The sequence below is a fragment of the Sarcophilus harrisii genome, chromosome 3, assembly GCF_902635505.1.
Source record: "Sarcophilus harrisii chromosome 3, mSarHar1.11, whole genome shotgun sequence".
Lineage (NCBI taxonomy): Eukaryota > Metazoa > Chordata > Mammalia > Dasyuromorphia > Dasyuridae > Sarcophilus > Sarcophilus harrisii.
The window spans coordinates 608239827-608254417 of NC_045428.1; the positions used below are offsets into that span (position 1 = coordinate 608239827).

At 37.5% G+C, this 14591-nt stretch overlaps 1 protein-coding gene across 1 annotated transcript in view; it reads right to left on the minus strand.

Moving 5' to 3' along the window:
• Positions 1-326: 326 nt before the first annotated feature.
• LOC116422736 (zinc finger protein 883-like) overlaps positions 327-14591 on the minus strand; it is a 14397-nt gene continuing 132 nt past the window's right edge. The window contains 10 exon segments of the mRNA XM_031961826.1: positions 327-471; positions 845-1047; positions 1167-1574; positions 1577-1650; positions 1902-2039; positions 2042-2113; positions 2116-2451; positions 10783-10875; positions 11386-11499; positions 13610-13688. Of these exon segments, the coding sequence (XP_031817686.1) occupies positions 327-471; positions 845-1047; positions 1167-1574; positions 1577-1650; positions 1902-2039; positions 2042-2113; positions 2116-2451; positions 10783-10875; positions 11386-11499; positions 13610-13688 (1662 nt within the window).

Below are 14591 nucleotides of genomic sequence, written 5' to 3' on the forward strand. Positions count from 1 at the left end.
TTTCTACATTCATTACATTAATAAAGCTTTTCTCAGTGTAGATTCTCTGATGGACAGCAAGACTGTTGCGCTGTGTAAATGCCTTTCCACATTCATTACATTCATAAGACTTCTCTCTAGTGTGCATTCTCTGATGGAAAGTAAGATTGCTGCGCCGTGTGAAAGCCTTGCCACATTTGTTACATTCATAAGGCTTCTCTCAGTGTGGATTCTGTGATGTTCATGAAGACTGTTTCTCCATATGAAAGTCTTTCCACATTCATTACATTTATAAAGCTTCTTTCCAGTGTGGATTCTCTGATGTTTTCCAAGACCTGAACTGCATCTCAAATTCTTTCCACACTGATTAAGTCCATAGGATTTTTCTTCAGTGTGGATTCTCTGATGTCTAGCAAGACTGAAGCAATTTCTGAAATTCTTTCCACACTGATTACATTCATAAGGTTTTCCCCAGTGTGGATTCTATGATGTCTAGCAAGATTGGAGCAATTCGTGAAAGTCTTTCCACATTTATTACATTCATAAGGCTTCTCTCAGTGTGCATTCTCTGATGTTCATGAAGACTCTTTCTCCATGTGAAAGTCTTTCCACATTCATTACATTTATAAAGCTTCTCTCCAGTGTGGATTCTCTGATGGAAAGTAAGATTGCTGCGCCGTGTAGAAAGCCTTTCCACAGTCATCACATTCATAAGGCTTTTCTCCAGTGTGGATTCTCTGATGGAAAGTAAGATTGGAGCAATTTGTGAAAGTCTTTCCACATTTATTACATTCATAAGGTTTCTCTCAGTGTGAATTCTCTGATGTTTTCAAGAACTGAGATGTATCTGAAATTCTTTCCACACTCTTTACATTCATAAGGTTTTCTCAGTGTGGATTCTATGATGGACAGCAAGACTGGAGCAATTCGTGAAAGTCTTTTCACATTGATTACATTCATAAGGCTTTTCTCCAGTGTGCATTCTCTGATGTCTAGCAAGACTGGAGCAATTCGTGAAAGTCTTTCCACATTGATTACATTCATAAGGCTTTTCTCAGTGTGCATTCTCTGATGGACAGCAAGACTGGAAAGCTGTGTGAAAGCCTTTCCACATTCATTACATTCATAAGGCTTCTCTCCTGTGTGGATTCTCTGATGTACTTCAAGGGAGAAGTGCTTTGTGAAACCTTGCCACATACATTACATTCATAAGGCTTCTCTTCAATGTGGTTTCTCTGATGGAAAGTAAGCTTGCTGCGCTGTGTGAAAGCCTTTCCACATTCATTACATTCATAAGGCTTCTCTCCAGTGTGGATTCTCTGATGTTCACGAAGATTGTCACTCCGTGTGAAAGCCTTTCCACATTCATTACATTCATAAGGCTTCTCTCCAGTGTGGATTCTCTGATGGAAAGTAAGATTGCTGCGCCGTGTGAAAGCCTTTCCACAGTCATCACATTCATAAGGCTTTTCTCCAGTGTGGATTCTCTGATGGACAATAAGATTGCTGCGCCATGGGAAAGCCTTGCCACATTTGTTACATTCATAAGGCTTCTCTCCAGTGTGGATTCTGTGATGTTCATGAAGACTTTTCTCCATGTGAAAGTCTTTCCACATTCAATACATTTATAAAGCTTCTCTCCATTGTGGATTCTCTGATGTTTTCCAAGACCTGAACTGCATCTCAAATTCTTTCCACACTGATTAAGTCCATAGGATTTTTCTTCAGTGTGGATTCTCTGATGTCTAGCAAGACTGAAGCAATTTCTGAAAGTCTTTCCACATTTATTACATTCATAAGGCTTCTCTCCAGTGTGAATTCTCTGATGTTTTTCAAGAAATGAAATGTATCTGAAATTCTTTCCACACTGATTACATTCATAAGATTTTTCTCAGTGTGGATTCTCTGATGTTTAGCAAGACTGGAGCAATTCATGAAAGTCTTTCCACATTGATTACATTCATAAGGCTTTTCTCCAGTGTGCATTCTCTGATGTCTAGCAAGACTGGAGCAATTCGTGAAAGTCTTTCCACATTGATTACATTCATAAGGCTTTTCTCAGTGTGCATTCTCTGATGGACAGCAAGACTGGAAAGCTGTGTGAAAGCCTTTCCACATTCATTACATTCATAGGCTTCTCTCCAGTGTGGATTCTCTGATGTACTTCAAGGGCGAAGTGCTTTGTGAAAGCCTTGCCACATTCATTACATTCATAAGGCTTCTCTCCAGTGTGGATTCTCTGATGGAAAGTAAGCTTGCAGCGCTGTGTGAAAGCCTTTCCACATTCATTACATTCATAAGGCTTCTCTCCAGTGTGGATTCTCTGATGTTCACGAAGATTGTCACTCCGTGTGAAAGCCTTTCCACATTCATTACATTTATAAGGCTTCTCTCCAGTGTGCATTCTCTGATGTTCCCGAAGACTGTCACTCCATGTGAAAGCCTTTCCACATTCATTACATTTATAAGGCTTCTCTCAGTGTGGATTCTCTGATGTCTTACAAGACCTGAACTGCATCTGAAATTCTTTCCACACTGATGACATTCATAAGGTTTTTCTCCAGTGTGGATTCTCTGATGGACAGCAAGACTGGAGCAATTCGTGAAATATTTTCACATTGATTACATTCATAAGGCTTCTCTCAGTGTGGATTTTCTGATGTTGAGCCAAGTTGGAATAACATTGGAAATCCTTTCCACATTGTTTACATGTATAAGATTGTTCTTCTATGTGAATTCTCTCTTGTTTAGAAGTTGATCGCTCTCTCAAAGTCGTTCCATGTTTCTTCCATTCATGAGGTTTCTCTCTAGCATGGATTCTCCGGTTCTTGGCAAGGGAAGAGAGTACAAGAAAAGCTTTATCACCTTCATGACACTCAGGTGTCTTGTCTTCAGGATGTATATTCCTATCTTTATTAACACTGGAACTCTTTCTTAAAGCTTTTTGTGTGTGTTCCATTCACAGTGTTCTTCTCAGTATGGTTATTTTGTACTTAACAAGAATAGCCCTGTATGCACTATATTGAAAACGGTCCTTCCATGAGATCATTTTCAGATTTGCACTCATCTCCTTTATATCAAACTGTGTCTCTGCATCTGAAAGAAATAAATACATGTGTATAAATATACCCTCTAAAGCTGGGTGATCATAAATTCACTGAACTTTAATATTTCCAGGTAAGTTTTCAACCTGAAATGGACAGATTCAATCATTTTTAAATGCTATTAGCTCACACCAATAAAGTGATTCGATTAACACAGTTTCACACACAGTACAATGACATTTGACCTCCACAACAAAGCTGAGACCAAGGCAAGGTGAAGGTTCTCATAATTTAGAAACCAGGCTATGAGCTCTGAATGGCTGAGTAACCTGATCAAATCCCTGCAGCAGAGATTAGAACTTGAACCTGGAAACTTAGTCTTCTCAATCTATTGCACTAGATATATGTTCTCCATTTTACTTCCAAGTCACTCTCAGACACCTAGGTCTGCACCCTTGGGAATGTGTTTCTTTGACCCACTTTTCCTGTAGAGGGTAATAATTGTACCCACTTCCTAGGTTGTTGTGAGCATCAAATGACATAATACCTTTGAAACTCTTGGCACACACTAGGCACCTTATGCTTGTTAATTATTATCATTGTCAGTATGATTTTGATTCTCTCCACTTTAAGTCTTCCTTCATAAACTTCCCTTCCCCTCTCTCTTTATATACAAATGTCTGTTGAACATGATGCATTTCCATTAAAAATTTTTTTTCTTTGCCTGGATAAGCTAAGAATAAGTTTCATAAGCTGCTGTTTCTTGTCAAATCACCTCCAAATTTTTATGCCAGATTTAAAACTTCTTGACAGCTTCTCTTTGTATATCCAGGGATCAATGCATAGAACAGAAAAGGTGCTTAATTGATGTGCACTGATTACTTGATATTACCCAGGGCTGATCATAGGGCCTAACCCACCTCAATCCTTGCATGCTGGTCCCTATGAGGTGCCAAATCGATGTTTCTGTTTCTGTCTCTTTCCTGCTCCCTCTTACCTATAGAACAAATCCATAGTGAAGATAACAAGGGACTAGGAATGCTGTTATGGAATAACCAGGAGCCTTTCCCTCCCATATCCCTAACTTAAGGGAAGTTGTCAGTTATGTAGTAAGTGCTTGAATTTAAGTGAGGAGGGCTGCACAAGGTCACCAGCCTCACTTTCCCCACAGGGTCCTCTGCCTCCTGTAACCAGGTACAAATCAAGATTACTAGAGATGATCATGGATGCAGATGGCCAGGAGAGACCTGGGACTTCTTTTTTTTTTAATAACTTTTTATTGACAGAACCCATGCCAGGGTAATTTTTACAACATTAGCCTTTGCATTCACTTCTACTCTGATTTTCCCCTCCCTCTCTCCACCTCCTCCCCCAGATGGCAAGCAGTCCTGTACATTTAAATAGGTTACAGTATATCCTAGCTACAATATTGTGTGTAGAACCAGACAGTTTTCTTGTTGCACAGGAAAATTGCATTCAGAAGGTAGAAATAACCCAGGAAGAAAAGAAAAATGCAAAGAGTTTACATTCATTCCCCAGTGTTCTTTCTTTGGGTGTAGCTGCTTCTATCCATCCTTGATCTATTGAAACTGAGTTAGATCTCTTTGCTGAAGAAATCCACTTCCATCAGAATACATCCTCATACAGTATCATTGTTGAGATATATAATGATCTCCTGGTTCTGCTCATTTCACTTAGCATGAGTTCATGTAAGTCTCACCAATCCTCTTGTATTATCCTGCTGGTCATTTCTTACAGAACAGTAATATTCCATAACATTCATATACCACAATTTACTCAACCATTTCTCAATTGATGGGCATCCATTCATTTTCGAACTTCTAGCCACTACAAACAGGGCCTACAAACATTTTGACATACAGGTCCCTTTCCCTTCTTTAGTATCTTTTGGGATATAAGCCCAGTAGTAACACTGCTGGATCAAAGGGTATGCACAGTTTGATAACTTTTTGAACATAAGTTCCAAATTGCTCTCAGGATGGCAGGATGTGTTCACAATTCCACCAACAATGTATCCAGTGTCCCTGTTTTCCCACATCCCCTCCAACATTCCCGTTATCTTTCCCTGTCATTCTAGCCAATCGGCAGGTGTGTGTGGTATCTCAGAGTTGTCTTAATTTGCATTTCTGATTTAATGATTTGGAGCATATTTTCATATGGCTAGAAATAGTTTCAATTTCTTTGTCTAAGAATTATCTGTTCATATCCTTTGACCATTTATCAATTGAAGAATGGCTTGATTTCTTATAGAGTCAATTCTGTGTATATTTTGGAAATGAAAATTTTTTCCCAGTTTATTGTTTCCCTTCTAATCTTCTCTGCATTAGTTTTGTTTGTACAAACACTTTTCAATTTGATATAATCAAAATTTTCTATTTTGTAGTCAACAGTGATCTCTAGGTCTTCTTTGGTCATAAATTCCTTCCTCTTCCACAGGTCTGAGAGGTAAACTTTCCTATGCTCTTCCAATTTATTTATAATCTCATTCTTTATGCCTAGGTCTGAACCCATTTTGACCTTATCTTGGTGTACGGTGTTAAGTGTGGGTCAATGCCTAGTTTCTGCCATACTAAATTCCAATTTTCCCAGCAATTTTTGTCAAATAATGCATTCTTATCCCCAAAATTGGGGTCTTTGGGTTTGTCAAACACTAGATTATTAAAGTTATTGCCTGTTTTGTCCTTTGAAACTAACCTATTCCATTGATCAACTAGTCTATTTCTTAGCCAATACCAGATGGTTTTAGTAACCGCTGCTTTATAATATAATTTTAGATATGGTACAGCTAGGCCACCTTCATTTGATTTTTTTCATCAATTCCTTGAAATTCTTGACCTTTTGTTTTCCATATGAACTTTGTTGTTTTTCTAGGTCATCAAAATAGTTTTTGGGGAATCTGATTGTATAGCGTAAATAAATAGATTAGTTTAGGAGTATTTCATCTTTATTATATTTGCTCACCCAATCCAAGAGCATTTAATTTTTTCCAGTTGGTTGATCAGATTAATTTGGTGGAAAGTATTTTGTAGTTTTGCACATAAAGTTTCTGATTTTCCTTGGGGATAGATTCCTAAATATTTTTACAATCACTAGTTACTTTAAATGAATTTCTTTTGCAATTTTTGGTTTTTGTTAGTGATATATAAAATCTGATGACTTATGTGGGTTTATTTTGTATCCTAATTTGAAAGGTGTGGATTGTTTCTTAATTTTTAGTAGAATCTCTGGGGGTTCTCTAATACCATCTTCATCAGCAAAGGTGATAATTTGTTTCTTCTTTTCCTATTCTTTTCCTTTAACTCTTCCTCAACTCTTATTGCCAAATAGTATTTCTAATAAAAATTAAAATTTAACAGTGATAGTGGGCAACCTTGTTTCACCCCTGATCTTATTAAATGTTTGTAGTTTGTCCCCCACATGATGCTTACTGGTGGTTTTAAAAAATTCTGATTATTTTAAGGAAAAATCCATTTATTCCATATTCTCAAGTGTTTTTTTAAAGGGGATGTTGGATTTAATCAAATGTTTTCTGCATCTATTGAGATGATCATATAGTTTTGTTAATTTGGTTATTAATATGGAATTATCTGGAATTTTCAATATTGGAATGATTTCCTGGTATAAACCACTTGATCAGTGTATTATCCTGGGGATGATTTTCTTAGTCTTTTGCTAACTCTTATTTAAGATGTTAGCATCATATTAGGGGCTTGATCTATAATTTTCTTTCCCTGTTTTCAACCTACCTGGGTTTGGTATCAATTACCATGTCTGTGTCATAAAAGAATTTGGTAGGACTCCTTCATTTCCCTATTTTTTCAAATGTTTATAAAACATTGGAAATTGTTCTTTGTTTGGGAAATTCAAAAATCCATCTGTTCCTGGGGTTTTTTCTAAGGGTTGATTAATGTTGTTCTATTTCTTTTTCTGAAAATGGGACTATTTAAAATTTCTTCCTCCTCTGATAATCTGAAACCTATATTTTGGGGTAGTCATCCATTTCCTTAGGTTATCAAATTTATCATAAAAGTTAGGAAGTTTTATTTTTCTTTTCTTCATTGGTGGAAAGTTCTCCCTTTTCATTTTAAAATAAATTTTTTTCCTCCTTTTCTAATCAGATTTACCAAAGGCTTATCAATTTTATTGATTTTTCATAAAAACCAACTCTTAGTTTTATTTGTTAGTTCAATAGCTTTTATTTCTATATTTTAATTTCTTCTTTTAATTTTAAATTTCAATTTATAATTGATTGGGGGTTTTTTAATTTGGTCTTTTCTAGCTTTTTGTTGCAAGCCCAATTCACTGATCTTCTCTTTCTTATTTTATTCAAGTAAGTCTCAAGGACATAAAATTTCCTTTTACTTTTTGCATCCCACAAATTTTGATATTCCCCTTATCATTATCTTAGTTAAATTATTATTTGTGTCTATAATTTGCTGTTTCCCCAAATCCTCTTTAAGATGGTTAATTAGGTTCCAGTTACTTTCGGTCTACTTACACCCTAACTTTTGGTTGAATGTAGTTTTTGTTATTTGATCTGAAAAGGCATTTGGTATTTCTTTTTCCCATTTAATTTTAGGTCTTTATGTCTAATATTGGCCATTTTTTGTGTGAACTCCTGTTCATGAACTCAGCATGAACGTAGAAGAAAGTATCCCTTTCTTCACCATTCAGTTTTCCAGAGATCTATTCCATTTTTCTAATTTCTATTTACCTTTTAATTTCTTTCTTATTTGTTTTGTGATTTGATTTATCTAAATCTGAAAGTGCAAGATTGAGATCTCCCCTATTATAGTTTTTTGTCTATTTGTTCCCCAATTTCTTAACTTCTCCTTTAGGAAGTTAGGTATACCACTTGGTATATGCGTTTAATTTGATTTGTTATTCTGTCCTTTAGCAAGATGTATTTCCTTCCTTATCTTTAATTAGATCAATTTTTGCTTTTGCTTGATCGAGATAAGGATGGCTACCCTCTTTTTGACTTCACCTGGATAATAGATTCTGCACCACCCCTTTTACCTTTCTCTGTATTATCCCTGTTTTAAATTTTTCCTGTAAACAAATATTGTAGGGTTCTGACTTTTGATCCAGTCTGCTATCCCCCCCCTCTTTATGGGAGAGTTCATCCCATTCACATTTACAGTTAAAATGACTAATTCTATATTTCCTGACATTCTAATATCCCCAGAGGATGCTTTTCTTTTTCATGCCCTCCTCCCCCATTCCCTAGTATTAAACCTATTGGTCCCACTTGCATCATGCAGTTCTCCCTTTTAGTATTCCCCTTTCCTCTTTGAATCTCTTCCCCTTTCTTGTACCCTTCCCTTATTACTCTTTTCCTTTTCCTTTTCCTCTCCCACTTTTCATGAGGTGAAAGAAATTCTCTGTAAAACAAATATTCAATTTTTTCTTTTGACCAATTCTGATGGAGTAGATTCCCCAAATGTTCCTCCCCCTCTTAAGTTCCCTTAGATGTGATAGGTTCCCTTTGCCTCACTGATGTAGTTTCTTTTAATCCCCTTTTCCCTTTTTCACCCTTTCCATTTCTATTTCTACTTCCCTTTTTATTTATATCAGTAAAATCAAATTATATTTGGTTTTATGTATATCCACAACAGAAATACAGTTCTCAAGGGTTCCTTTTTACCTTTTTACTTCTCTTGATCCTGTTGTTGGAGATCAAATTTTTTGTTTAAGTCTGGTTTTTTCCTTAGAAATAGATGGAATTCCTATGTTTCATTAAATGTCCATCTTCTTCCTTTGAAAAAAAATGCTCAATTTAGCTGGTAGTTTATTCTTGGCTGCATTCCAAGTTCTTTGCCTTTCAAATATCAGATTCCAGGCCTTCAGCCTTTAATTTAACAGCCACATCTTGAGTGACCCTGATTGTGGACCTTTATTTAAACTGTTTTCTTGGTGTAAAATTTTTTTTTAGTCTAAAAATTCTTAAGTTTGTCCAAATATTCCTCAAGTCTTTATTATGGGTCTTTTTCAAAGGTGTTCATGGATTCTTTCAACCCTATTTTCCTTCAGTTCTATTACTTTTGGGCAGTTCTCTTTGATGATTTCCTTAAAATAGTATCAGGCTCTTTTTTTCATCATAGTTTTCAAATGTTGATTCTCAGGTTATCTCTCCAGATCTTTTTCCAGGTCTGTTGTTTTTCCAATAAATTTTCCATTTCTTTTTCAATTTTTTCACTTTTTGGTTTTGCTTGACGATTCTTGATGTCTCAATAATTAGTCATTTCTATTTTCAGTTCTATTTTTATAGTTATTTTCTTTTACTTTTTTTATTTCTTTTCATATGTCAATTGAGTTTTTAAATGAGTTGTTTTATTATGGCATTTTCCATTTCATTAATTTTTTTTAATAGTTTTCTTTCTCAATTCAAATTCTTTTCCTCACTTCTTGGGAGTTTTTCCCAATTCAATTTCAGGAAATTGTTTTCTTTTTCCCTTTATCAAATTTTTTTTAGTAGTTTGTTTTTTCTGTACTCTCTTTTATAGCTTCTTTTCCTTTCCCCATTTTTCTTCTAATTTCTTTTAAGGTTTTTAATGGTCTCTTCTAGGGAGAGCCTTTTGTATTGGGACCAACAATTGTCTGGAGACTGTCTCATGGGTCTCTTCGGGTTGAAGAGGTCAAAATTTTTGGGCAGCCCTGTTTTGTGGCTAGAAACTGGAAAATGAATGGATGTCAATTGGAGAATGGTTGAGTAAATTGTGGATATAATTTATGGAATATTATTGTTCCGTCAGAAATGACCAGCAGGATGAATAAGAAAGGCTTAAGAAATTTTGAACTGATGCTAAATGAAAAAGCAGAACCAGGAGATCATTTTCTTCAACAAAGATCTGTATGAAGATGTATTCTAATGGAAGTGGTTTGTTTGACAAAGAAACCTAACTCATTTCCAATTGATCAATATAAAACCTAACCCAAAGAAAAAAATTGGGAAATAAATGTAAACTATTTGCATTTGGTTCTTCTCCCCGTTATTTTTCCTTTTAACCAATTCCCCGTAACAAGAGAATTGTTCGTTCTACACACATATTTGTATCTGGGAATACTGTAACATATTTAAATGTATAGGACTGCTTCCATCTGAGGAGGGGGTGGAGGAAGGGAAAGGAAAAATCGGAACAAAGTGAGTGCAAGGGATAATGTTGTAAAAATTACCCAAGGGTTCTGTCAATAAAAAGTTATTAAAAAAAAAATTAAAAAAAAATTTAAAAAAGAAAGGAACTGAAAGACCATGAAGTCCAACCCCCCCTTTATAGATGAAGAGACTAAGGGTTCAGAGGTTCAGAGAGTTCTCAGGATGTCACTTAAAGAGTCTGAAAAGGTTCCAAGCCAGTTTTACCACGCCCATCACATGAAGATTCCTGGGAGGCAGCCTCTCCCAGCTTGCAACTCCTCCCCAGGACAGAGTTCCTCACCTCCTCTCCACATGGAGATAAATCTTCTCTGGGAACTGGAAGTCCTGGGACAGGAAGATGTGTGGCCTTGAAACTTTCACTGATTCCTCATTAACAAGGCCAGTGTAAAGGGCCCACTGGGTAGTTCAAGGAAATCAAAGATGGTTTTCAGGGTGCTTATTGCAGAGGAAGAGGGGATGGAAAGGAGGCCATGCAGGCAATCTGAACAGAAGATCCTGATTTTTTTTCCTCCTTCCCAGCAGGATGGTCACATCCCACAACCTTTTTCTGGACATTAGGGAGCTGGAACACAGAGAAGGCACCAGGCCTGCAGTCAGGAACCCCAAGTTCAAATTTGGTTTTAGACACATCCTGGCTGGACTGTGGGGAAAATTTTGTTTGTTTAGCCTCCAGACCTGTAAAACAGGGATAAAGATGGAGCCCAAAACAAAAGGGTTTTTTGGGGCAAGGGCAAAATTATAAAAAGCTCTGAGCACAACCGGGATCCCACAAATGTAAAGAAGACCTCCTCCCTTTTTCCTGTCTCTACAGGCCTTTGGGGGATATAGGAACAAGGACCCTTGTTCTGTGGGGATTTAGAGTTATACCAGGGGCAGTGTGGTAAAAATTATCTTTCATCCAAAAAAACATTCAAAAAGACAAAATGTTTCCCAAGAGGAAGGAAGTTCCTTCTCTATCCCATGTTCAATGAAAAGGGGGGATCAGTTTTCAGAAGGTTTATAGACATGACTGCTGGTTTCATCCTTCAATGGAAAGAACATTCATAGAAGAACAGGAGCAGGAGGACCCATCCTTGGGACAGGGAAGGCAGCACTTGGGCCTTTCAGAACGTAAAACCTGAAACTCTCCCTAGGAGGGATGGTGACCCCTGTTGATGGCAGTTCAAGTTCAAGGAAGGCCCTTACCCAGGAAACAAGTTCTCGGCATTCCAGCATGACCTCCTTTATGCAGTTCTTTCTGATCCAGGTCCAACAGATCCCCCCTCAGGGCAAATGCCAGCCACATTTGAAGGTCCCGCCCTAAAAACCAACACCCAGAAGACTTAAGTTGAAGACGCTACATAACAGACCTATCCCAATTTTTCAATTTACAAAAGGGACCTAACACGGAGGGATTCCCAAAAAGGACAGCCCTTAAGGATTCAAACTAAACTGAAACAAAGTCCCCAAAGATCAGGGAATATAGAAAACACATCATAGTTTCTGGTGGGAAAAAACTGAGAAATGTCATATAGGAAATGGCACTGCCTGGGGAATCAGGAAATTATGGTTCTATCAGAGACTGGTAAGATTTTTAGGTAAAATAGACAGTGCTATTTAAGAAAAAATGGCATGAAGTTTTGTGTGAAACTAAAGTATTATGTGCTTAAAAAAAACATTTCCATGATCAATGAGGAAAAACATCTGAAATTAAGTCTTTCAGATAAAAAATATCCTCCCCAAATTATTTTATTTTTCCAAATGAAAATCGGATATTTTCAAATTCATTTTTAAGATTTTGTGTTCCCAAATTTCAAATCCACACTTTTTAATGGATCTGGCTCAATGGTCATCTTTTTAAAAACAAACTAAAGCAGAAAATGATTTTCCCAAAGATCCAACCTCTAGAGAACACTTGGAACCAGTCATAAGGCCTCCACCTACATTGTAACAGCTGGTGTGGACAAGTTAACATGTTGTCTTCCATAAGAACAAGCTTCTTGAGGCAAAGACTGATTTTTTTCTTTGCATCTCTATATTTGCACGAGCCTCTTCCCTTTCTCAATCCTGTTGCTTTGATCAAGCAAAAAAGGAAAAATCAAAGTATAGGCTGAATATGATGGATTTTTAAATGTTAACAGTCAGGGTCTTGTCAGGGACTTTCCTCCTGGGAAATCCATAAGCCATGTCGCTGGGGTGGGCCCAGGAGCCCCAAAGGGGCCGGCCTGGGACAACGGTTGTGTCTTTTTGTCACAGGTGTTTCCTTGAGAAGGCAAGGGTGTTCTTCTTGAGATCTTTTCTAAAAGCACACTAACTGCATTCTCCCTTCTGCGTTTTCCATAAGCAGTGCTAGTGGGCTCCAGGGGTTTGGAAGGAGAGTAAATATAAGTGGAACTTTGAGTCCATAGGAAGAAGGATGGGAGTAAGTAGAAGAGGCAAGATCAGAATTCAGATATCAACACAGAGATCAGAAACATCATCCCACCTGCTCTTGGTCCCTCTAACCCCTGGTTTGAATAAGGAAACTGGACTGGTCTCCATGTCTATCTGGGGAAGATGGTTGTATGGCCCTGACAGTCAAATGCCTCGTGGGAGTAACAGGAATAAAAAATAAAATGGAAGAAAAAACCACCAGGAAACAAAAAAATGCTGGACGCTCCTGATCTATTTGTAATATTTTTTATTAGTTTTCTTTTCAAATCTTCTTTTTCCTGTTCCGAAATTTTTTCTTTCTGATTTTGTATTTAAGGTTAAAAACAAATTATACTAGGGACTTAGATGGCACAGTGGTTTGACACTGACCTGGTTGGGAGACCTGTTTAATTCCCAAACCAATATTTCTAACGGCCCGGGCAAATCAAACCCCAACCTCGGAAAAAAATTTTAATAATAATATAAAAAGAAAAATTCAGAGATTTGGGAAGATCTGTGTGGCCTGAGGGAGCAGGAGCCACGGGGGGAATTTTTCCTGCTCCCCCACCAGGAAAGGACAAAAACTGGGGAAGCAGGGTCCACCCAGAGAATACTAGGGCCAAGGGTTTCCAGAAAATCATGGCTGCAGGAGGAAGCCTGACCCCAAGACACAAGACAGGCGAAGGGTGTGTTTGTGTGTGTGTGTTGTGTATCTCATAGTAGTTGCTAGACCAAAGCAAAGGCATGATACCCCAGGACAAGACTAAGGAGGACATGGTCATTCTTTTCAAGGAATATTCAGGAAAATTTAAACAAACATGGGGGCAGCAAGGGGAAGGACAGTGCTAAAATCAAAGGACATAATCAGTCCAAAACATGAGAGGAGGGCAGTTTATTGCTGCATTCCTTTCCTGCCCATTTTGTAAAGGATCCACAGAAAAGAAGGCCAGCCTCACCGACCATATCCGAAATGGGCCTCTTGGGCTGATTTTGCCCATATCGTGGGAAAAACACTCACCTGGGAGGGGGTCTGCAGCCTCAGGGGCCATTCCTCTGGCTCCAGGCTCCCTGCGGCCAGGCCTTGGTCCCTCTGCAGGCTGTTGGGAGGGAATGATTATAACTGCACAATTTTTTCCTTCTTTCCTGAAGGGGCTAGCCAAAAAAAAAGGTGAATTTCCAGGGAGTTACTCCCCTGGCCCTGCCCTTAGGGGCACAGCCCCAACCCAACAGAAGGAACACCCTTAGTGATTAAAGTTAGGGAAAAATTAAAAACAATTTTTTTACAAAAACAACAAGGCTGGGAGGAAAATCCCCAGGATTACTTCATAAGGACATCAGGATTTAAAGATAGAAGGGGACGGGAAAAGATATTGGGGTGGATGAATAAACTTGAAGACTCACCAACCCTAACCCCACCCTATTGTTCGCTCCCTTCCTCTCCCCCATTTCCACAAACCCAAGAGACAGGGATTTTTTAATTTAATAGCCTTTTATTTGGAAATATACATGGTAACTTTGATTAACAATTGCCAAACCTCTTTTCCAATTTTCACCTCCCCCCACCCCCTAGATGGCAGGATGACCAGTAGATTTAAATATATTAAAATATAACTTAGATACACAAAAGTATAAACCAAAAATTTTTTTTAAAAAGAATCGATCAATTTTGACAATTACGGAAATCAAAATGCATGTGCATAAATATAGGGTTGAATTTAATTAATGGTTTTTTAGTCATCTCCCAGGTTTTTTCTGGATAGCTAGTTCAGTTCATTATGTCCATTAGAAATGATTTGGTTGATCTCGTTGCTGAGGATGGCCTGTTCATCAGAACTGGTCATCATCTAGTATTAGTTAAGTTATAATGATCTCCTGGTCCTGCCATTTCACTCACATCAGTTCTTTAAGTCTCTCAGGCCTTTAAAATCATCCTGTTGGTCATTTCCAAGAACAGAATATTCCATAATTTTCATAGACCACAATTTAAGCCATTCTCCAAC